Genomic DNA, 24,770 nt, shown 5'->3' on the forward strand with positions numbered 1-24,770 from the left:
TTCATTGGTATCGATGATTTTATTGCATTGGATCGATTCATATTTACAATAGGGGACACATACATATGCATTTTCATCTACTCTACCGATTATCTACATATATAACGTTTCTTTATTTTCACCGTTAATCATGCTTAATTAATTCGCCTCGTCGTTAATGGCTGCTTATCTAGTTCGTACGGTAGAAACATGAAATACGAATCGATTAAGTTCTCCCTGGAGGAATCTGTTTCAATTGCGTTCGAATATATTAAACTCCGTTCCAAAAAATAAAAAGGAACAATAGTAATTGAAGAAATTAAGATAAACTAGTGGAGAATGCGTTTAATTCCCGATAAAATCTTCTGCAAACTAAAAGAGGAAGAGAAACTGAAATAGTACGATTTTAAAAATCATAAGAGGTAAATAAAAATGCATAATGAAAATGAAATACACGCACGAAAACAGAGAACAGCGAGCGACTGTTCCCTTCGTTTTCTCTATTGCAAAAGCTCTTAAAAACGACCGCGTGTAACTCGATGGCCAACAATCGATCGCGAACGTACCTAAGCGTTATTTTACAACGGATATTAATTAATGGCCAACGTTTTCTGCACGTTCTCGCTACGCGTCACTTAAAAGCTACTATCACACCGATTTATACATTTCGCCTAAGTATAGATAAAGATAATGCGTCCAACGTGTCTGTACGTTGCTCTACGCTTATTTCCGCAGGAAAGCTCCTATGCGAGCTTTCGCGCGAGAGAAGAGAAATGAAAAGACGCGCCTCGATTCGGGCGAAATTTTCTCCTTCTCATCTTCTCGTTTCGATCGAATCGTCACGACGATACACACAGCCGTTACACGACTTTTCCATATCTCTCGTTTTTTTTTCTCTCTCTTTCTATCGTCGATAATAATCCCTGCGCACCGACATTAATGGCGCTGTAACGAAATCACTCTCTGTCACAGGTACAAATATTTACAAATATTTACATAAATAAGTAATCATCTCTCACAGGATACCACCGATTGAGCTTTCATGCGACGATTAATCCGATGTCATGGGGGACCCGCTATCCAATATAACGTTCGTGCCAATACACGTTTATATATCCCTGATTCCTCTGTCTATCTGTTGATTTACCTCCCAGTGTAGTTTATTTCGCTCTATACGACCGATTATTTGCGTTCTCCAACATATTCAATCCGTGTTTTGCAGCTGGCAACTGCTCGTTCGGTTAAAATATCATTGTCCTGGCAGAATTGTCCGCGACGAATCGTCTAATTCGATTATTCGTACTGTTTGCCCTGCATTTTTACACTCGCCGTCGCGTTGTCCGATTCCGATTTTCCAAGTTAAGAATATTCCTATCTACCTATATTTCCGTACCGGGGAAATTTGTCTAAATGAACGCACCTATATCGTTGTTTGCCAGCTCCTTTTCCCAAAAGACTTTTATCTATGTTTACTTAACTTAGAACAATTTTAAAACGATTTTTATATCTATTACGGTTTTGTGAATCGTTCTCAATCGCTTGATAATTCGCTTGGCAATGGTGATCGAGAGAATTTTCAATACAGATGTATTTATTTCGGTGCTGAAGTTCTGTCTGGTTAAAAAACAGTTTCTAAACAAGGTATCCGAAAGAAATTGTTGGAAATGATTTCGTTTCCTGACGAAAAAGACCTGAGACTAGCCTTAAGATAAAACAGAAATAATATCCTACAATTTGGATGCTGTAGATGAGGTAGTTGGTTGTCTCGAAAGGATGCAGTAACACGTACGTACACGTTCCCCATTTGTCGAAGTCTCTGCCGCGTCTTTGGTATCTCTTCTTAGCCTCCGTATTGGAAATAACTTACTTTCATCGTGAGTACCTGACGATTTGTATTCGTCTATTTCCAGTTTCACCCTCTATATGCGTGTTTTCATCATCGACATCTTCCTCATGGAGGTCTCTTCATTTCGAGGGTTGCGTCAACTGGCCGATGTCCCCCGTGTAACAGGGTGCCCCGAGGATCAAAGGACACTGTGTCTTCCTCGGGTAATTAATACCGTCGCCTTGTCACAACATTTTGCTGAGATAACTCGTCGTACCAGGCGGTGGTAGCAAGAAAGGATTGACGAACGAATGGCCACCGGCTCCGTGCTGTACCGACGCGTAACCAGACTGTTGATTGTGACTTTGCGATGAAGTACCTAGGCTATTTAATACAGGTGATCCGGTATCGTGTAATTTTCTCATGTGTTTTTTCAAATCGAAATTCCTACAGAATCCTTTGCCGCAGATCTTGCAAGAAAACGGCTTCTTGTCGTTGTGAGTATGCATGTGAAAGGTCAGATTGTAGATCTGATGGAACGCCTTGTTGCAGATGTTGCACTTATATGCCTTTTCGCCACTGTGCGTCAACTTGTGATTCTTGTAGTTCCCCTTTTGATGGAACCCCTTGCCGCAGTACTCGCAGACGAACGGCTTGTAATTGGCGTGGATGCGTCTGTGGGTGTTCAGTGTCGAGCTTCGGTTAAAAGCTTTGCCGCATGTCGGACATTTGTGCGGCTTCTCCGCTGTGTGGATGATCTTGTGCCTGCACAGAGTGCTCGCCTGGCGAAAGCCCTTGCCACAGATCTTGCAGACAAACGGTCGAGCTCCCGTGTGAACTGGCATGTGTCTGGTCAGATTATAATGTGCGTTGAACACCTTCCCACATTCGGGACAGGTGAACGTTTTCTGTTTGTTCGTCGTGTTGAGTTCGTTGTTCCGTGGTCCGGGACTCTTCTTCTCGCGTTGGCTCTCGGCTGAAATCGCTGTTAAGCTCATTTTCGAGAAAGCTTTTTGAATGGTGGTTGGTGGTGGTGAATTCTGTGGAACGGTGGGTGTAGTGGGCGGTGGTGCTGGAAAGGCACTCAACAACGAATTCGGATGATAATAGAGAAGAGAATAGGGTTGCAAGAGATTCTGATGCCTCAACGTTGGCACGTATTTCTTGAAGGCCGATTCCAAATGCGCGGAATAAGTTAACGAAGGAATGCTAGGCGGTGGAGGTTGCGGCGGTGTCGTTTGCTGATTATTGCTCTGCTCGGTAAGACGTTTGTCCGGTTCCATGATTTTAGCGATGGAGAAGGTCAAGTTCTTGCAGGGCGCGGGTGAAGTAACCCTCTCTGGCGGAAGACTGGTCGGTGTTTCGGTCGCCATTGTACTGCCGGTTGAGAACGGTTGCATGATAGAGACCTGAAATGAAGACGTGCCAGGATCAGTTAATTTTTCCGTGGACAGGTATTGGATTTGTTTTTACGGTTGATAACAGTGACGAACCCGCCCCTATATCTAAAGATCCATTTACAAGTCGATAACGCAAATTTATGGCATTTGTGGTACAGATAAATCTAAATCCTCAAATTTTTGTTTCAACAAGCATCCGGGTTTTCAACATTATGCATCGTTACGAAAAGCAAACAGGTTCTTTGAGACGATTATATTTTTTCTCTAATTTAAAAATCATCGATAATTTTTTATAACGAGGATACGACAAATTCAACGACTTATAATTTTACGACTTTAAGAATCCGAGTGGGTGATCAGAAGTAGGAATGGAAGGAGGAAGAAAGAACGATGTTTAAAAATCCATCGTAACCGAATCGACTGATGCAATTGCCGGGATGAGACGTAGTGTACACGAGGCTTTAGCAGTCGTGTAATGGGGGAGTAGCCAAATCATGGCGATCAATTTGATGACTCCGAGGACTGTCGTTACGTGGTCGCTACGATCCTCCCTTCGCAGAAGTCTGTTAGTGTTTTAGTGCACGTACACGGAGAGAACTAGCGGAACGGAACCCACATGTCGGCGAATTCGAATGAAACATGTGGTACCGTTATTATATCCACTCAATTGGCCCTCGTGTTGACATAAAAAAAGTACGTTCCGCATTGAACGATGAGGGCTGACAAACGTCGAACGGCGACAAGGGAATGCTGTGTTTCGCACTTCGTCTCCGAGTTAAACGCTGCTAAACGTCGTTTAGTTTCATTCTTCTTTTTCATTGCTTCGAATGGATTTCCAAACAGCATCAAAAGGAAGCCTGGTTATTAAAAAAATGATAAATCGTTTACTGTATGGGCAACGCTATCGTTCGATATAATCACATATGCATACGCAATTTGAATGTTGATTCGCGCACAAAACAGCATGAATATACAGGTAGCCATTAAGCATGTGCAACATGGATACGGGGAATGAATGGCGGGGCTGAATGAGTCGCGAAATGGTCAGCACAGTTGAAGAGCAAGCTTCCCCGAGGTATCACGGAAGGTTTGCACGTCGAAAAGTAGAAATGTTTGCTCCGTAGAATAGCGTTATGTTTGGACTTGGAATGACGGTTAGAATTGGATAGGACTACTGGCTGGTGGCTTCGTAATACACTCGCTTCTGTCTCATCGAACTTTACGATTCTCTTCAAAAAAGGAGGGAAAACCCCAAAAAACCAATGAATCTTACGCGACAAAAAATTAATTCGAAAAATGTAAAGTTAATAAGTGTGGTAGAACGAGAAAATTTCAGAGAGTACGGTAAAATGTTCGATATCAGAGAGAAAGCAAACGTGATGTTTAACCACGATGAAAAATGCATGCTTCCAGAAACGGTGGAAATACCGAACTCCCGTCGATAGGGTGGAATATGACGCAGTGGTCCTGCCCAAAAGCTCCGCCCATTAGCTGGTACCTTTCGATTGTCCCACAGCGAAAGGCAGCCCTAATAACCGGGGAACAAGGAGTGGAAAAGCAAGACCGGTGTGAGAAGCGAGACTCGAGAAGGGAAACGATCTCCTCGCGCACCCCCGAAACGCCCCTATGACCTATAGAAAACCGTAGACGTCGACTTCATCGCCATGGAGCCGAGCAACTGTCAACTTAAATGACAAAGGATATGATTATGTGCCTTCGAGCGCTTCCAAATGCAAGTTACGACTCGTACCCTCCTTCTTCCATGCTAACTTCGATTTCCACCCCCTGTTCTCTCTCCTTCCTATATAGTTTCTTTCGAACGTTTTTCTCACAGTCTCTAACTTTTTCCGTCTTAATGAACAAGTTACTATGCCGTCTATTCTTTGCATTTTTTTTTGTCTGCCTTTACTTCGCTTGTCTTTTTCATTCCCCTTCTCACCCTTACCCTTTGCGTTACTTTCTTTCTTGCTCTCATCTTCTACGCCTTCTTCTCCTTTTGCGTCTTCTTTACACCATGTCCTCGCTTTTACCATTCAAATGTACGCTCTCTCTTTCTCTTCTACACTGAACGTGTCACACTGACTCCTTCCTTGTCCGCGGTGCTCTAGAGAGGCAGAGACAACCATTCGGTGTATTCTCCTTCTCATTCTGGCTTATCGTCACTTGCCGTTTTATAATCCGTCGCAGTCGAGCCGGGGTGAGAAGAAGACGTAAAATGCAGGGTAAACGGTGGGGATGGAGGCGACAGGATTGGCCAACGGATCTATCACCCTCGGAAAAGTGACACGAGAGGGGAGAGTCGTATGGGATGTGGTGGGGGTTAGTATTGTTACAGTACTTAACGAGCGGCCGAGGTAATCAGTGTTGCTCCTTGCGGCAGCCGACAATTCTACCAATTTACTTCAATATCGACTGAAGCATGGCCGACCCTACTCTGGGACCATTTTGCTTCCTTCTTGCTCCATTAGAATCGATCTGCGTGAAATTTGTTAATTTTTCATTCATTCGTGTGCATCCAATATTCATCAATGTTGTACACCAATATATCGCGTAAATCGTTTTCCTTTTTGTTCTCTATCATCTGAACTCCTCCTAAATGTTTTTACAATGACGTGAGATCGATGGGAATTTTTCGAGGGTCGTTTATACGCTTGTCGAAGTTGCGAGTACCAGCGAATATTCGGAACGCGCGAAGGACGTTCGCGTGGTCGATAGAAGGGCTGAAACGATACCCGGCTTTCGTGAGCCACTCGATGAACACGGGAGCACCCCGTCAGGTGAGGTTGGCGTTAAATGTACAAAGTTTACCGATGCGATTACAAATCGTCCGAAGAATTCAATCACCTACAGTAAACTATCAAACGACGACGAGCGAATCGCTGGAACTCGAAGAAAGTTGAAGGAGCTCGAAGAAACTTGAAATGGCTTTGCAAATTTACCCGCCCCGTTGTCGACCCATTAATTATCTCCTCTCCTACGCTCCGGCAATCAACCTTTCATTTTCTTATTCCACTTGCTTCTTCGTTGTCTCCGCCACGACGATAATCACTTCAGTTCGTAACCAACTACCCTTTGATACAACGTTCAACGCAAGAAACATCAATAAAATGTGTAAAATCGTAATGTGACATCGTGAAAGTAGATCGACACGTTTATCAAGATAAAATCAGTTAACCCCAAAACGGTAAGCAGGGATGATTCGAAACAGCGAGACTCCCCAATATGAACATTCCAAATCGGAAGGGGTGAAAGTGGGCGGATGGGAGTTTTGCGTGTACAGAGTGCATCAATCAGCAAGTCCTTCTGCGAATAATACCCGCTCATGAGGTCACACGCCTATCGCTCTTTTCCCTTAAGTGGCGATAAGGAAATGAACTGAACGAATTTTGTCGCTTAACTTTATTACAATCGTTGCTTAACCATGGATGATAGCGTAAAAATATGTCGCACACTATCACCTGTCACTTTGACAGAGAAAAAAGGAAACACAGGATGTGACAAGAATAAGCCGATTAAAAACACGTTTTCTTTCAAATTAAAAGTTGGTCCTTTACATCAGATGTGAATGAAACGACGCAGTTTTCGCGCGCAAAGCTGCCAGACATTGTGTAATTTTTATTAGAACGTCTCAAGGTCCGGGAGGCGTCTTTGGTGTGGAAGAGGACCATTAGCTCGAGCCACCCTTATTGTTCCATCCGTGACACCCGGTCTTTCATGATATGGCGCGTGAACAGTTGACATATAATTAGCATTTGGGGTAACGAAAGCTCGACTGAGGATGACAGGAGGCACAATACACACCCACTTGCTTATCCTCCCATAACTCGGCCACAAACCCGCCCTTTCTGTCCCGTACATCCAGCGTATGTCGCGTAAGCCGATTCCAAAATTAGTCGGCTTAGAAACTTTGTAAGGGGGTCGAATTTCTCGACAAAAAATGTATTACTTTTTTCCTTTTTCTCTATTTAAAAATATTTAATATGAAAGAGAAAAGTATCTTGGATTCACGACTAGATACATAATAGAAAAGAGAGCAGACGATAAAAGACGAAACAAAATTTTGTGTTCGGTCGCGAGGGTGGTAAACCGGCCGGAATTTGAATTGCAGTTGTAAGTAGAAACGAGGGTGAAATGAAAACGATCTCGTGCGTTCTTTTTCCCGGGGAATTTAAACGCACCATGACTCCTGATTTCGAAGTTTCGCGTTATGAGGAGAGGATTCGCGGAGAGGGTGATTCAAAGTTAATTGGAGAGTGGTGGTGGCAGAGGCGAAGAGAGGCAAAGAGGAATAAATTGCGAGTCGCCTCGCACGAATCGGAAAGCGGTGGGTACCCCGGTGTTATATTCCGCCGGTATATTCTGAATTAAGTCGCTCAGTTGTGCGCCGTTTACTTTGCTCCTCGACTGCTCTCGAATCGTGTACGGGGGAATGGCTTAATTTTAAGGAACTTTACGGCCGTTCCACCAAGTTTAATTCTATCCGTCGAACAACGTTGCACCGTGTGTTTCCCAACGACATATCCCGATAATGCCTGAAAATTACCTTCCGTGCAACACGACTATCTGATCGTTCTAAATTCGCGAGTCAAACTTCAAGTACAATTTTGGCAACATGCGTGAAAATTAATGGAAATATTGAGATACTATGAATTTCTCAGATTCAGAGGAACATCGTCGTTTACAGAAAAAGAGCTTGGCAGAGACAAAATTTCAGTAGGAAAACTGAGAGCTCAACAAAAGGCGCATTGTTTAAAACGAAAACGAAGTGATTCCAGAGAGCCCTGCGTATGAGCAAGCGTGCAAGGGTCGAAAAAAAATTGGCGCCCACGTGCGTGGCGTGTATGAATACGAGCGGCTTTCCAAAATGGCAACGAATCCCACTGGGCTCGATGCATCTCGAATTCACATAGTTCGACGTATCGTCGAGTCGAGCATGGTTGGCGGGGGGTTCACAGCTGCGCAGTCTACGGGGGTTTATTACCCCTCGACTCGTGGCGTTTCAACTCCCGGTTGGAACACCTCGTTATCACCGATTCGTCCTTCTCGTTTCTGCCCTTGAGTTCAGTCCTAGTATCCTCGTTGGCTCTCAACGGTTTTTAGACTTTTTCTTTAAACTAAAGGAAATATATTTCTGTATAAATTTTGCCATTTATTGACTTTAGCAATATTCTTTGTCAAAAACAGAGATTCACTATCATCGAAATTACGTTTACGAGAATTACGAGAATTGGAAAGAAGGAAATTAATGTATTAACATAATTGTTCGATCTTAATAGTTTCTAGGCTATTGATTTATAGAAAAACAAGCACGCAGGAGGCCGTCCATTAAGTATAAAAGTGCACACGTGCCGTTTGGCTACGTGAGTTCACGATCGCCACAGCGGGCGCCTCGATTCACCGTCTGTGCGCGTTCATTTTGCATTTTCGGCGTCGTAGCTGCACCCCGCTGACAATGGCAGCGTAACTTGAGATTGTCGGCCTTCGTCAAACATAATGACGATCGCCAACGACGATCATAATAGTCTCACGGAATAATAAGTGGGATAAAAGTCAGGAAAACAATTGGTACCGCCATTGTCACTTCGCGGCCTATTCAGTCACCCCACAGACAGCCTGTTTGCGTTGCGCTCGTTTTGTCGAGAAACTCCACGGCTGCGATGGGAATCGTTCATTCTCGCAATGGGAGAAATCAAATTATTATCGACTCGCTTGAGTCTATGATCGTTCGGCTTTCTGCGGGCTGTAAACGTACAGTGACTTTTCAGGAATCTTTTCAAGCACAACATACGTAGGATCAAATCTTTCACGTGATGTAAAAATACAAAATTATGGCTTATCGCGCCATAAAGGATTTTTTTGACGTCTTGAAAAATTTGCTCTTGAATAATACTTTAAATAATTACACTTTAATAATTTCACGATGTCTAAAATAAAATATATAAAATAAGCTACCTATGTACACAAAAAGTATTTTCATTCTTTATCAGATCTTCATCGTACCAAATTTTTGTAGTTATGTAGAAGTACCTATTATTAAAAATTATATAAAATTTCATATATTTGGATCTCAATAATTAATATATAGTAGAGGCCTCGAAAAACGAATCAATTCCTTATCGCAGTCGAGTTTACGAGTCTTATAGAGCTCTGTTTCTCCATTCATATTCCCAACCGTCTCCTCCCACTTCCCTAGACAATGTACATTACAAAAGAGGTTTTTCGTAAGGCACGTTGCGTACACACAAACGGTGGCGTACGTCTGCGAGCGCCCTTCCGCCGCTTCCGCTCACGCTATTGAATCACGATCACGATTTTCGAAGGAAGAATGGACCAAATTCGACACCAGCGGGGGGGTACTGCAAGGATGGATAGGGGTGGCACCGGAAGTCTTGCGTGCCATTTGCCTCGTACGATATACTTATCCACGTCTTCAAGAATCATCGGATGGTGAATGAGGGAGTATCCTTGAGTGGCGCGTGCCCTGCCGGATGACGAGTCTATAGTTCACCTTTAAAATGATCAGCCTCGGCGGTATCGTATTTTCCTTTGAAAGAAACGGAATGCCAGATGACAGAACACGCCTCCTTACCAAACGTCAAACGCTTTGACTAAGCTTTTCAAATCTCTCTTCTAACTTTTCTTAACCCTTCTTTCTTTTATTTTAGCGTGGCTAATGACTATGGTTTCGAAATTTATTTGCCATCACCATTAGAAAACGCTTTAGACATCATTAGACATTTTGAAATGTCTGTCCTTCGATTATTTGTAGATCTTCTTAACATGAAACTACTGATGAAATATTTGCACAATGAATCACGGTAAAGGCGAAGGTTATTTGAAATAATTTAGCAAAGGACCGACTGAAATATTTGGTTATCGAAGAGTAAATTCGCAATGTGCCATTTTCACAACGCTAGGAATTGCTCGAGGACGTCGTCGTTCCAGGGCCATCGACAAAACCGTGAATTTAATACGAGGATAGAGTCGAGACGAAACACCGTGGCACGTCTCTCCTACTTTTCCAGGATAGCGTACGATCGAGTCGAAGTTTACCGTCCTATGCCGTGTTTCTCGAAATCGCGAAATAAATTTCCTACGGCACGAACGAGCAAACAAGTCGAGCGAAGGGAGCTAAGGCATGAATAGTCACACGCAAATCCCGTCACGGCTATTGGTTCCTTATCAGATATCAGTTATGTGGTCGATTTGGGGTGCGTGCAGCCTATTACATCTGTGATCCATTGATAAGCACGTCAAATCCGCCAACAACACACTCCTGGCTGGGCGAACCGCCATTCGAAGCCCCTCGAAACCGCACTTCCTCGCTACTCGAATCGATTACTGAGACCTTCCACGATTGGAGTAGCTTCGATTCAACCTGTCTTACGGCGTGTCTCAATCACTCGTCCCTCCATTCTATCATCGTCCTTCTCCGTCCACGAAATTATGAACTTCTCCCATCATTTTCAAGTTGATCGAGTGCTCTCGCGGATTATGTACAACTTTAATTTATCAGAAATTCATCGATATTATTATTATACCATAGTGTTCAGAATTGAAGTTCAGATAAAAGGACTGTACAACCCTTTAAGTATGGCTACATTTTTGTAAACATTTCCCTTTGAACGTTACAAAATGATAAATCTAATTTCATCATCTATTCGGGATAGCTATATTTAAAGCGTTAAGGTTTCAAGCCTTGTTCAATGGGCAAATTTTTCCAATCTTTTACTAGCACTTTAACTATTTAAAAATATTAAATAACGATATACGAAGCCCTATATATCAAGCATGAACTCATTAAATTCGATAACAAATTTTAGACATCGAGAGAAAGATGTGTGAAAGACGTCCTGTTACGATCGTTGATCGTACGTATCCCCTTCTAGGGGTTAAGTGTCTACCGATTCTGACGGGTTAAAGTGTTGGAAAGAACTAGTCCGACGGCTGCCATCTGCCACCCCCAACCCCCGGGGGTTTTTAGCGGAGAACGCAGGAGCAGAGAGTTCGGAGTTCTCGCGAGTGGCTTGGACGGCTCAATGCCTTTAACCGTCTCCTGGCCACCCTCGAGAAATCACCCTCTTCCTCTCTTCCTGTCTGTCTGTCTGTCTCTCTCCCTCTCCCGTCTTTATCCTACCGCGAACCATAACGCGAAGCTTTTCATACAAGATTATATGGAATATTACGTATTAAATGTCGCAATTCGCTTTCTGACCTCACCCGCCTCTTTCACGTTCTCTCTCAGCTTTCTCCTTTCGTTCTCCCAACGTTCAAACACCAAGGAAAACGATAAGGGAGAGACCCTTGCGGAAATGGTTTACTCAGAAAAATTGGAAAAGACACACAGCATTGAACGGTCTGTTATATTTACTCGCGAAACGATCCTTGGCTTTTCTTCGCTTCTGAAGGATCTGGGAAGGAGAAGACAGGTCTCGTTTCAACGTCGAAATGAAAAGTGCTTGCCATGCGTGGTCGAAAAGCAATCGAGACTCTGTCTGAGTTGATTCGTTTGGATTTCTTTTTTATAAGTAAAGCACAGAGGTTTATGCATTTACGGAGAATCTAAAAGTATGAAAATACACAGAATGCACGTAAGAAACGTATGAAATATCTAAATTACAGTAGCTACTCGTTATTTTTAATCTGTGCGTAGAAATTATTTCTTTATTTAAGTTCGTGAAAATCTTACTTTGCATAAACTTCAAGAAACTTTTCTTACATCTTCTAATTTCGGATGAAATAATTTACCATTGAAAGGGTAAAAATCCTGATTCCCTTTAACGATAAATCTACTCTGTATAGTACAACGAGCGACGAAGGATGAAAACGGGATGAACGAAGACGGAGATACAGCCATACGACACACAAAAAGTGTCGTTCGTACGACCCACTCCCCCAATTTTGATCGAGCTCGAAGCAGCTGGCTCGGCTCGTGAATTCCATTTGAATAATTCCATGGCTCTGGCGCGTGCCGACGCTTCGTCTGGACCTTCGGCTCGATCGGTCACGAGATTCGTCTCTTTCCTCCGTGTCTCGAATCTCATTGGTCCATCGTAGTAAAGACACGTGGCCGGATGTCGGTCTATTACCTTCCAAGGGTTTCCGCCTGCTGATGAATAATACCGTCTCGCCTCGTACCGAAACGCTCGTCTTTCGATCGATCCTTTGTTCGTCTTTACGCTCCGTCTTGACTACGCCTGGCCGCAAAGGTGTGCACACAGAATTCGAGATCGCTCTAATTTCATCTCTCGTAGGAACTACCTTTGTCAGATTAATTTTGCAGCCTCGCTTTTCGAAATCGGCTTTCCAACTCGATGGCTCGAGATTTGTTGATTAGAGAGAGGATTCATCAACTGAACAGGATAAGAGGTTCATCAATTGGGGAGATCAGCCATGTTTAAGTCATAGGTTCATTTTTGAAGTGTAGGTAATGTCAAAGAAATGAGTAAAAAAGGACCATAGCTAAGACATTTTGTAATTTAGAAAAATCGTATGTTAATTCTGAATCGTTTTAGACGAAAGAGTTTTCGATTGTAGTGATTTCTGAGATTTGTAACAATTAAGCCAAAGATCAAATCAACGATGTCGGTTGTGAGAAATCAGGCAAAGCCCTCGAGAACCGAGCGGTCTTTGCTCTGTAATCGAATTCAATCCGAAATTTGTAAGGACGAGGAAGAGGAAGCGAATAAAGAAAAAGACGGGGTTGGTGAGCCCATAATCAAAGTGACCACTCGACGATTTATGTGATAAACGGGTGGTAGGGCCGCGGAAGGGGGATGTGGTCTACGTCGATGGAGGTGAGAAGTTTATTTAAGACCAAATCATCCTTCGTCGATTAAGGTAAGAGAGGGTGCGTGCAACGGGGCGACGGGGATGACGTTGTAAGAAGAGAAGGGAGAGGGCGGTACGTGTTATTGCTTGTATTGTGGCGCAGCCCCTCGAATCGTCAGTAGGGGTTGGTTTTAGTCGGCAAACTCTCCCCGGAGACTTCCAAGTTCTCGTTGCCGTTAAACGGGACGCTAACATGGGGACTCGAGTGAAAGCTACTTGTTGGCCAATACCAAGAAAACACCATGAAATATCTCATAGATAAAGAATATTTACCGTGTTTCTATCTTTCGCCAGTTTCTTCGTACCATTTATCCGTAACGTGAACTTGATATCTGCTCTATCGAAAAATTAATCATTCTCACAAATGGTAAGACCGTTTCTAGAAGGTCGACGAAATAAATTCCATTGCTTAAACACCGGGAAATCTCCAGTTTACCTTGATTCACGCTTACGGCTCACGAAATAAGCGTTAAAAAGTCCGGGAACCCTCGAAACAACAAGGGTCTCGAATAAAACTCGTTTAACAGATGCACATGCCGCCTTTACTCTCTCAGATAGACAATCACGAAACCGAACTGACAGGCAGCAACAACGCGAAAGGATATTTTTCTGCAGCAACCGTCTGGCCAGATCGATATCGTCTCCTTAACATGCCCGTAGCAACTTGTCCGCGAATAATTTCCTTATCTCGAGGGCGAGCATTATGAGCCCGTGCCTGGCCCCGTAAATATTTTCTGTACAGGTTTCTTTCTCTTTCTATTCCTCCTTCTTCTTGCTTTTTTTTTCTCCTTTACATAGAAGCATTCCACTTCTCACCTTCGCAGCGGGTGCCTCGTCGAACCGAAATTTCCCCGACTCGACCTCGTTTGCATTAATTATCCTTCGCTGTATTCCGTCTTGCGCGTAATTGCGGATGCACACGCACGCTTCAACACACTGACTCACCCACGCGCATACACATATACCCACACACGGCAAACGTCGTCCAACCGTACGCGTTTATCGCTGGCATAGCAGATATATATCGGGTTATATCAATCTTGCTAAGTGAGCAATGCATATGCTTATGGCGACGGAAGGTTTTCGACAGGCGGCAGAGAGGAACAGAAAGACGGAGAACGAGCGAGAGCGTGGGCGTAGAATGCCCACTGGGCATCCTTCTTTTTATGCATATGTATGCATATGTATGCACACGCATGCAACACCGGCCGGATATAAACACCTGCCCATCATGCTCACCTATGCGTCCCGGTCTTCGTCCACGTGTGAAAGGCCCTTTAAATTCTAACGGGGGAGGTCGGAATATTTATTGCCAAAGGTGCTACCGCGAGCGTTTATGATGCACGGTGAATTAACGATACCAATTAGCCGCAGACAAAATCGACATTGTCGCGTTATCTCGCACCTGATGAGAATTATAACAAGCTTCGCTTGCATGCGTTCTTCATCGATTGGTATTTATGTAAATCCCCTTTCATAACTTTATCGAACATGATTTTGATATCCTGATAATATACGAGGATGCGAATGAACGCGGATGCCGAGATCGTTTAGTAAAAAAAATTATCAGTTGCCGTTTTAACGAGAGTGGATTCATCCTGGTCCGTCGAAGCTGATAGTCCACGAGGACACGAAAAAGAAAACCTCATCCACGTTTTGAAAAGCACTCAGTTCCTGAGCAGCGAATCTTATCTGATGCCGAGAGCTGATTGATATCGCGATATAGCCCTCGAGAGGGAGGTTTGAGTCTCATCCACCATAAACCACCCCCATCGTCAGCTTTATGAACTGGCTGCGGAGGCGGGGACCAGTGGTGAACATTTAGTGCCTTCGAGGTAGGTACACATTTAATCATAATCTAATATTTAAAAGGTAATTTCACGGCCTGTTTACTTCGTACGATCCACCCTCTATATCCCGTTGTCAGTTTTTCCTCCCTTCTTGCGTGCACATACCTTCGACCACCATGAATCGTGAGAATTACGATATTTTCGACAAATTGGTTCGATTCTATCGTTTTTGTGCTTTTCAGTTAGAGTTACTGTTACTCAAAAAGTGTCTAATACAACGTGTTGTTCGTAGTTGTTCTTTTTCGTTTTGCCTGGCTAACTTAAATGGAAGTGGTAGATTAGTATTCGCAGAATAGACACAGAAAAACGAAAAAGCGAAAGGCGATTGTTTGTACCAGGAGAAGTCAGGTATCGCGAGCAAATTGTAGACACGATAGACACGGCCACGTCCACGTGGCGGTATAATGAAAAAGCTAATATATTCGTTTACCGCTCGTAAACAAGCCGGGCATTGTTATTATCACGGGCAAGCCATTGCGATTAATCGTCTGCCGTTGATTCATTCGGCTTAATTTATACGTAAATTATACCCGGTCGCCCTTTCGGTGCTCAGTGAATAAGCATGAACTTCCGGCGTCCATAAACTTCTGTTACATTCTAGCCGTCCTCTGTTACTTCTACTCGAGCACAAATTTCTTCTTTGCAACGGTGAAATAATTTTAAGTGAGAAAAAACCCGAAAAATGACTTTCTATGGTTAAACAAGTCTACAGTGAAATCAAACTGGAAGAAATAAAAAAGGTAGGGGCGCAGACAAAAAAGAGTCGTCTCACGACTTCCGGAATTCGGTGTTTCCCATCATATACCGGATCATTTGCTCACAGATACTGTAGCGCGAGTAATCTTAACGATATTTCATATTCATTTCTACCATAGCTATATATAGTCTCGATATGTGCAGTTTCGTGATAGATGATTTAAAAGAAAATGTCGAAGGGACGCATTGCATTGTAACGAAGGTTTCCTGTAACGCAAAAGATCGCAAAATACTTACACGATAATGCACTTTAATCAGCGTGCGAGATATATCGCGTGAACGAGGTCGTCGGCTAATGGAGGAGCGCATAAAAATTAAAATAGCAAATTGGTGACATGGAGGCCTCTTGCATATGCATAGGTCGCGCGAACCTTCGTGTGAAGTTCATTCAAAACGGTTGGTTAATTAAAGTAATCGAGATAATCCGAATAGCCGAGTAATTAGCTACTAATGGTATTTATCGACCACCAAGTTCTTCTTAAACTGTAAAGCAAGGGCTTCCAGTTTAAAACCTAAACTTAATTGCAAAATAAAGTTTCAAGATTTTCAAGAGTAATTGAGCAGAGTTTAAAGAGTAATAAAAGGACACGACAAAAAGATAACGAAGATGAAGATGAAAAGAATTAAAAGGAAAGCAAGGTTAAGTTCGATCGAAAAACATAGCGGCTTAAACAGTCGTTAATACGATGCGTGTTAAATTGCATTACATCTGCTTATTAGTCACGGCACGGGCAAGCCGCATGCGACGTTGAAAAGGCAATCGTGTAATACGTCATAATTTCCATAGCGTGACTGGACACTCCTCCGGTGCCCTCCATGCAACATCACGTTAACACCTATACATGGGAATTTATTATTTTCCCGTGTCTTGTGAAAACATACCTCCTTGCTTCGCGTCTTATCTGCTCTATAATTAAGTGACAAGGAAAAAGCAGTTTTCCTTAAACATCAGTTAATTCCTAAATTCCTCCCCAAACTTCTCCACGTCTTTTAATTTTTTAAGCTATAATATAATGCGTATGGAATAAAGTATCGAGCAAGAAATACAAACAAAGTTTCTTCTATGTACATATATAATTATTTTCAACGACGGAACTCATAACTCTTAGCCTCCATTCTAACTCTATAGAACGTGTCAGATACATTTTTTCTAACGCGATAATCATGCGATAGCGGAGCTTCTTTCCTGGCCAAGTGGCATCTTTTTTATGGCTCGCATTTATTCCCTAATTAAAATGAAGACCGTGCGGGTGAAGTATTTTTTACACCACTGCTTACCTTCACGCGAAGTCGAATGAAGGAACTTTTCTTGCCACACCGATAAATAGTCCAGATACACATTTCGACGCGGCGAATCTCTTTCCTCTACACGCTGGAACGCGTTTATGGAAATGTTCGGCCACATTGTGGCGTTCCGGCCAACGGGTTTCCATTTGTGGATGGCAACGATTTTCTCTTTCTGTCGATCTGAAACTAGCCGACGTGAAGTTCAAAATATTCTTCACGACTACCGTCTTTTTTTTCTTTTTTTGCTTTCGAAACGCTTTTTACAGAAATGGTAAGAAAATACCGCCTGCGAGGAAGTCGAAACGAGGTTTTACCTAAAGTAAACGACCCGTGATGATCCGCCAGAGTTGCATCACCTGCCCACGGCTCGTATATATTTACTATAAAGTCCGAACTCGTCGCAAGTGAGTCAAATTAATGTCTTCGTTCGTTTCGAGATAGGACAGCGGGGGTTGGGCTGAAAATCGATATCTTTGATCTGGTGTTAAAGACTGGATACGTCGCACCTTTCGTTGCCAGCGAATGTTCGCGCTGATAATGGAACAGGCCGCGAAATATCGTCGTTCAATTAAAATCGTTTCGAGGAGTAGCTGATAGAATTGCTCGATCGGTGTCACGAGCGTTGTTCTGGTGAAATTCGACGCTGCAGACTCTGCTAAACGGGTAAATGGAGCGGTTGATTAATTTTACATAGATTAGCGAACGAACGGGCCGCGTGGCCGATCCTCGTTTTTCGAAGGCACGCTGAATACACACGATCCTGCCACGCGGAGAACCGAATTAAATTGATCTCGGTGAATTTTTTGTTTTTCAGAATTCTCCGATTGGATACGATTCCATTCGAAATCGCAGAGGAACGACACACGCGTTGCTTCCGCGATTCGTTACTTTTTCCGGTTAGCGTTTAGTGGTCTGCATAGGAATTTAAAAAAATAGAAAAAAAAACATTCAACAAATTACGAGATCGATCTTGATTTGGCGAATAGAATACGACGAAACGAATCGATTGAAAATATCGTTGGAGAAATCGAGAGGATTTGCCTTTAAAGGAGTTCCACTGAAAGCTCAGACTGGGATCATCGAATAAGCAAAGGGCACACTGGTACGATGAAATTCGAGGTTACGCCGAGAGAGGAAGTGGTGCATTAATTTCGAGTTACCCCTTGAATATTCTCCAACCCCCGTACATGTGACCACTACATGACGAGCATAGGACTTGCGAGTAGCAGTTACCCCGAGGTGTTCGGGACGGCTGGTAATTTGTAGGTAGATATACGATAGACAATAACACCGGTGAGGGGCGGCAGCGCCGACTAATTTGTTTATCATAACTTTATCTTGATTTATTGCACCCACGGTGCGCGCCCGTCTCGTACTGCCAATTGTGCACGTTCATACGCACCCTTTGACGTATTTACACGTGCATGAATTAAAAAACGATGGCCGGAAAAATGCTCGAGCGATCTTATTCTTGAACGATTTCTTCGCTCTTCGACGACTCCTTCGTTCAAATTAAATGCATATTTTACAAAAATCATAAAAATTCCGTTCTTTCCTTAAATTCAAAGGCAAAAATTTAAAAAGCTCAATGATCCATCGAGCCGGTTAACAAATTCCCCTGGATTCGTTATCGACGTTGTATCCCACAAACTTTGGTCTTTGCAACTTAATCTTTCAAACTGAACAAAACAACTCGCGTTCCGAACGAGAGATTACACGATCAACGATTCCCCGGGAGCAATTATAGATTCCCCGATTGTTTCATCGCGCGTAAATTATCAGTGAAAAAATGCAGTCACGCTACCTGACCGGCCAGCAACAAGAAAGCAACGCGACAAGATAAAAATCCGCGAGCGCGGCCGGCGCTCGCATCGAGAAGCTAATTTTTTAAAGAGCACAGCGAGAAGGGGGTGCGAACAGGCGGAGCAACCCTTAGCCACGCTCTATCCCTTCCTTTCCACCCTCTGTCTATCTTCCTTCGTTGCAGCTCGATCGGTGTGCACGCAAGGCCTCTGCAAGAGCTTCGTGGCCAGCTCGTATTTCTCACCCTCCAACAAGATACCAACCACCTTTAGCCCCATCCTCGACCTCGCGGCCACACGTACTGCCGCACACATCTAACGCACGCATATACCCACACAAAATTCGAGAGGGTAGATAACGTCTTGCATGTATGTACGTGTGTTTCGGTACGCGTAACAGTGCGAGTGTACCGTGCGAGTGACTAACCTGTGGTACACCTACACGTATACGTCTAGAGACAGATATCGTCGTACGTGTTCACGCACGGTGTCCAATACAGAGGCAACATACTAAGACACGAAAGGGTGTACAGGTATAACCGACATCCACCCGCCACGATGTAAGCCCTGCAACGCTGCGAGTGCTATCTAGCTAACTATCGCTGATTCTCGGCGCGAGACGGGTTCACGGGGAGAGGAGGAAGGAAAACAGGCGGAAAGGGTGGTCTTCGGCTCGTGGATCGTTTAAAACAGAGCCTGCCACGAGAACGCTCTGGCGCATCCGTGAAATATTCCGCCAAGAAGGTTCGTTCTTCGATTGGTAAAGGAAGATTGTTTATTGCCTTCAGCATCATATGATATCGTATCAAGGAAATTCATTTTTTTAACGCATCTTTGTTGGTGAAAATTATTAATGGCTGTTTGAATTTGTCGAGATTACAAGGATAATAATCGTTTTGCGCGAAAGGAGATGTCAACGAGCAGAAATTTAAACAAAAGATGGAAAGTGCTTTGGCAAGTGACAGGAAATTTGGAAGTCTCTTCGCGAACGGTTCAACCCCTGTTTGGATACTTGAAATACTTAGTTCTGCTCGCGTGATCTCCCTCAAGTTTTAATGTTCCGCCGGTGTCTCTTGGAAGGTACTTTAACAAGCGCGCAACGAATTTTAAAATTCCAAAGCGAAGTTTCTTGGCTGTCGCGCGTCGACTATTTGTCAGCAAATTTTTGAAATGAAATCGAAACAAGGTGGAGAAAAGAGAACGTGAAAAGATAACGAGAGAGCGTTGATATTTACACAAGATGATGTTCGACAAATTTGTAACGTCGAGTAGAAGGCAAAGAATGTGGAAGAGTACAACAGAAACTAGAGCTTAACGTCCGGTAAGACCCAAGACTACACGGGGCCTCCTCAAATATTAGCGGAGGACTGCGGGGTCCCCTTTGAACTCGAATCCCCCAAAATTTCTATGGTGAATAATCGGAGACAGCTGGCACGATGCGAAATCAAGTAGCGTAATAATGCCCCGAAACTTCAGCATCCAGAGCGGGAAAGAAATAAAACGAAAAAGAGGAGGAAAATGCACGGGCTCCCTCGGATTCGAGTATCTCCCCCGTCTTACCTCCATTGCTCCTTATTTCAAATATTTACAGAACGAAAATATCGGTTGAAGTTGATTCCTCGCTTCCTCTCGATATGAATTTTCATTCGTTAAAAATTAGCCGAGAAAGAAACTGCTTAAAAAGCAGTCAATTAGAAGAGCAATAATCTCTGATTAATTTACGACCGATATTTTGTTGTTTATAATCCCCATCAAACTCGAATGCCTTCCCCTTATCTAATCTTTCATTACTTGTTAATTAACAGCAGCACACATCGTCGGAGTAACGAGAAATTTTCGGTGGCAGGATCGTTTATCTCTGTCAATAAAACAGCGAACGCGGAACACCATAAGGGCAAGAGCATAAACGGGACCAGGATCGACTAATAAAGCGATATCTCTGTATTCGGAGGGATACATGGCCACATCTCAGCGGTCTGATCTGCAATTACCATCTCTATATAGCAACGTTTCAGCCGTGGCCTCTCGCGAATAAATGACATACACCGCACGCGTGATAGGTATGCTAATCGTGTGGCCCGCTGTAAAATTTGCTCGTCAGCTGCGCCAGTTACGATCACCGACAAATTCGATGCAACGAAATGAAATTGTGCCTTTCTTCCTTCCTGCAATTTCGTCGTGGAACTGCGATCAATTCGAATACAAGTCCGATCTCTTTCTGTAAGATCTTCAAGCATATTAATCAGCAAAAGGACAAACGCATTTCTATAACATCAAATTGGCCCGACTATATGATAATTGAGTTACTCGGATGTCAAACTTATCAAAATTTCTTAATTTTGCTATTGGAACAATTATTATTTTATTCATTATCAGAATTTATTATTTTATCCTTTAAAAACCAATCGATAAAATTCGATGCAGTCGATCAGCGATCAGCCTTTAAGTATCTCGATTCTAGGTACAACAGATGTCCGTTTATACGAACTTGCTGATGGACAAATAGTTTATATAATTAATTCATATAACAGGAGTTCATCCTCGAATGAATAGATTGAATCAGCAAGAGTTCGTTTAATCAGGCACTAGATAAAATTTCTTTCAAATAAATGGAATTTACATAAACGTAGTTTTACTGTACCAGAAAAAGTAATCAATTCACGCACATGTGACGCGCGAAAAAGGCACCGTCTAGCATGCCTCGGATAAAAGAAAAGCCTGAGGAAACTGACGAAGGAAAAAAGAAAGTGACGGAACCGCCCTGGTATCGGGCAGTTTATCCCGCGGGAGGAGCTACGATACAATGAATAAAGAACGAAGCAGCTTGGTCGAGTGAGCCCTATGAACGAGGCCTTATTGGGATATTAATCGTCGTACCAGGCGAACGCCCTGTCCCCGAGTGTTTGCACGAGGTTTGAAGAGGCTGCAACACCAAAGCTGCCTTGCAGCGAAACCCTCTCCGTAAAACCCCCTCCTTTTAAGCGCAACGAAACACTACAAGACCCCTTCTCCGAGCCCCTCCAACGTGTTCCTCTTTTCGAGCCCCGTGATACTCGAAAAGCCTAAGTACTACCACGCTCGAATACTGCTCGAATACTTCGGACACGCTCGAACCCCGAGCCACTTAGGTAAAGCTTGCGTACACGTTAGAGGTAGGTAGGTACGTAAGTTGGTAGGCTTGATAGCCGCGTTGCACGAATGCTTCGAAATAATGGGCCGTCGATCGGCCGCGCTTGTTTAGAAAACATAAACCGGGCGAGCTAATTGTTCGCTAATTTCCAGTGCCACTTGTACGGCCACTCGTCGATTAATGCGTCACGGTACGTATACAGGGTGGTTTCTTTCTTGGAGAGGATCTCGTCAACGAAAAAAAACTTTTGCGTGTGTGATTTTCCCTCGACGATACATGTTACCGGGCGCGTTGAAAGCATTTCGAAAATGGTCTTTGATCTCCACCGTGCTTCGTCGATCCGACGCTTATCCTGGATGGGAATCGCTCCAATGGGAACAACGTTGATACGGTTTTGTGTCTTGGATTTTTATGGATTTGTTAGGTTCTAGGCTTTGATTGATTTCAATGGGTACCGATAAGACGTGCCTTTGTAAATCATCGTAGATTTTTTTCAACCGATGTTCTATTACAATTTATTGAAATTTATTGGCGTGACAATTTGCGTGTCCTTGATGGAAATATATTCTGCGATGGAATGTGTACTTGTATCGCGTTAACTCGACAAGATATTCGAGCGCGACGGGCGTTTTAATCCATTTAGATAGCAGCCTGAAGGGAACAAGTTCCTCCGTTTCATCCACTTATAAAATCTGGCTAATTGTGCTATGTCATTCGTATCGTAATCCTCCCCAAATTATTTGATTTTGTACGTACAATCTGACGAAATCTGAATGCGCGATCTACGTATCACTAATTCCCTTTCAAAGATCATAATGTCTCACAACCAGTATCGAGATCTCTACGTAATTAAATTTCTTCGAGGGCAATTTTTGAAGAATAGCGATTTATAGTACAAGTGAATCAATATCAAACTCTCTGCTTAACAAAATTTATCGGGGGATAATTTTTAAAGCAGCTATTTATATCATACTTAGTTATTTATATTATAAGCGAAAATAAATCAAGTACTTACAGAATACGTGAAAATTTAGTAGTAGCCCGATCGAATCGAGTTCCGTGATCTGAACACGTTCCGGTCCTCCGATAATCCTGAACACTTTCACCCAGACAGGACTCCCAGAGCAGAGTTCAAACTTCCCGATGAAATTGCAGCATCAGCGTCTTTTTTACTTGATCTTGCAGTTCGTTCGTCTAACGCGACATTGCAAAACGAGAAACTTCTTCTGGGTCACCAGTTCAAAGAAGCATCGGAACTCATGATGATACGCGACGACCTTCGACAGGTCGGCATCTACTAGAACAAAGTCTCTCAAATTAGCCATCGACATTATCGAAAGCTCACGATCAATTTTTTCGCTTCGATTTTCGACTGTGCGCCATTGTCGCAGGGACGCTTGACACTGAACCTCTCAGCAAATTAATATTTCCTGTTGCTCTGTTCGATTCACGTTCATCACATCGACGGATTGAACGCCTTCGAACCTTTGGTAGTCTTTGATACGACCCAGACGTATTACTTAGAGGTGCGATTTGAACTTTTTCACTCCGAATAACGAAATTCTCCGATGGGAAAGTTCCAAAGTTTAGGTTTCAGAGTAGCCAAGCACCCAAATGTCAGCCATTCCGGTGAATCGTCGCAACCACTCGGCTTCTCCGTTAGGAACGTCCGTTCCTAGAATCCATCGCTATCTTCTATGCCGTCTGCATCCTCCTTAAGCTTCCTTTTTAGCGAAACAACACTGTTGATTGGGCACAGACGATAGGCTCGCGTGTACAGCGGCCGGATGTCGCCTCACCATTTGTCCCGTAATCTCATAGCGAACCAAGCACACGACGGATCACTTCGGACTTTCCTCGGTTCTTTAACGAAAATTTTTCCTCGCGATGCCGTGGAAATGGTTGATCGCTGATCCCTGGCAGATGATCGACGGAGATCACGAACGATCCGTTTGCCGTTGGAGGCGCCGAGTTTGCCGCTGCTGACGTGTGTGCGGTGGCTGCTGGCGAAACCCAACGGAGGTTTCAACTGCAGACAGAAGGGTGAAGGGAGGTCACGAGTCGAAGGTAACAGCAACCACCAATGGGGCGGTACTAGGGGCGGAGCAAAGAGCAACCTAAAAACACGCCCATCTCGTTGCATGATCATAAGCTGCAACACCCCAAGGAATGCTCCATCCCTGTTCCACTCTGTCTCCTACTATCGTTCGTCTTTTCCTCTACGGCTACAGCCGGGCCACCTTTTCTCCCCATTTTTCCCTCTTTTTTCTCATTCAATTGGGACGAAGGCGACACGAAGCGCGGCGACGTTAAAAGTGCAGGCGAACGACGACCAAGTTTCCTTGCTCGCGTTCGACGCTCTTCATCGATCCCTTTTTCTCCTTTGATCAGCCTCGCTGAGATTACGCTCTGCGATTCCATCGCTTTGCCTTCTCGAGAGACGAACACGAAACTGTATTCCAAAATGGGATTTCTTCGTGCTAATAGTCTCACCAAGTATCTGTCTTCGTGTCACTGATTAAGAACGGTCTTGAGATGCGTTTAAATCTCACTCGTCGACTATACAAACTCAGTTCTTTTTTTTTTTTTTTTAATTCAAGGCATTCCATCTCGATACTTCCAGAAGAATGTAATTTTGTATGCTCTTACGTAGAAACATACGGAAAAACTTCCAAAGAGGCGTATTAACGAACCGAGTGGTAGGTGTGCTTATTAAAAAAATATTTGCTTAGAAATATCCGGCGAAAGGTGAAAGCTGGCGGTGAAATGCATTGAAAAGATTCCCGTGACGGTATACGAAGGGTGAGTTGCATCGAGCCTCGACACCGGCGGGGGTTAGAAGCGAAAGGAGAGATAGAGAGGAAGAGAGAAGGTTCGGTTCGAGGGTCGACGAATGAGCCAGCGAATGAA

The 24,770-nt window shown here is 43.5% G+C and overlaps 1 protein-coding gene across 2 annotated transcripts; it reads right to left on the reverse strand.

Moving 5' to 3' along the window:
* LOC117231643 (fez family zinc finger protein 2-like) lies at positions 1-24,265 on the reverse strand. Of its 2 annotated transcripts, none has more exons than XM_033490267.1 (2): positions 22,876-24,265; positions 1-3,213 (listed from the first exon to the last, which is right to left on the reverse strand). In XM_033490267.1, exon 2 carries the CDS (start codon positions 3,202-3,204, stop codon positions 2,050-2,052), a length of 1,155 nt encoding a protein of 384 aa, XP_033346158.1. In that variant the 5' UTR covers positions 3,205-3,213; positions 22,876-24,265; the 3' UTR covers positions 1-2,049. The 2 variants fall into 2 exon arrangements, with proteins under 2 accessions (XP_033346158.1, XP_033346157.1); XM_033490266.1 differs by lacking the exon at positions 22,876-24,265 and adding an exon at positions 3,792-4,086.
* Positions 24,266-24,770: the final 505 nt, after the last annotated feature.

This window comes from Bombus vosnesenskii, unplaced genomic scaffold (genome assembly GCF_011952255.1).
Source record: "Bombus vosnesenskii isolate JDL3184/JDL3185 unplaced genomic scaffold, Bvos_JDL3184-5_v1.1 scf7180000013273, whole genome shotgun sequence".
Taxonomy (NCBI): Eukaryota; Metazoa; Arthropoda; class Insecta; order Hymenoptera; family Apidae; genus Bombus; species Bombus vosnesenskii.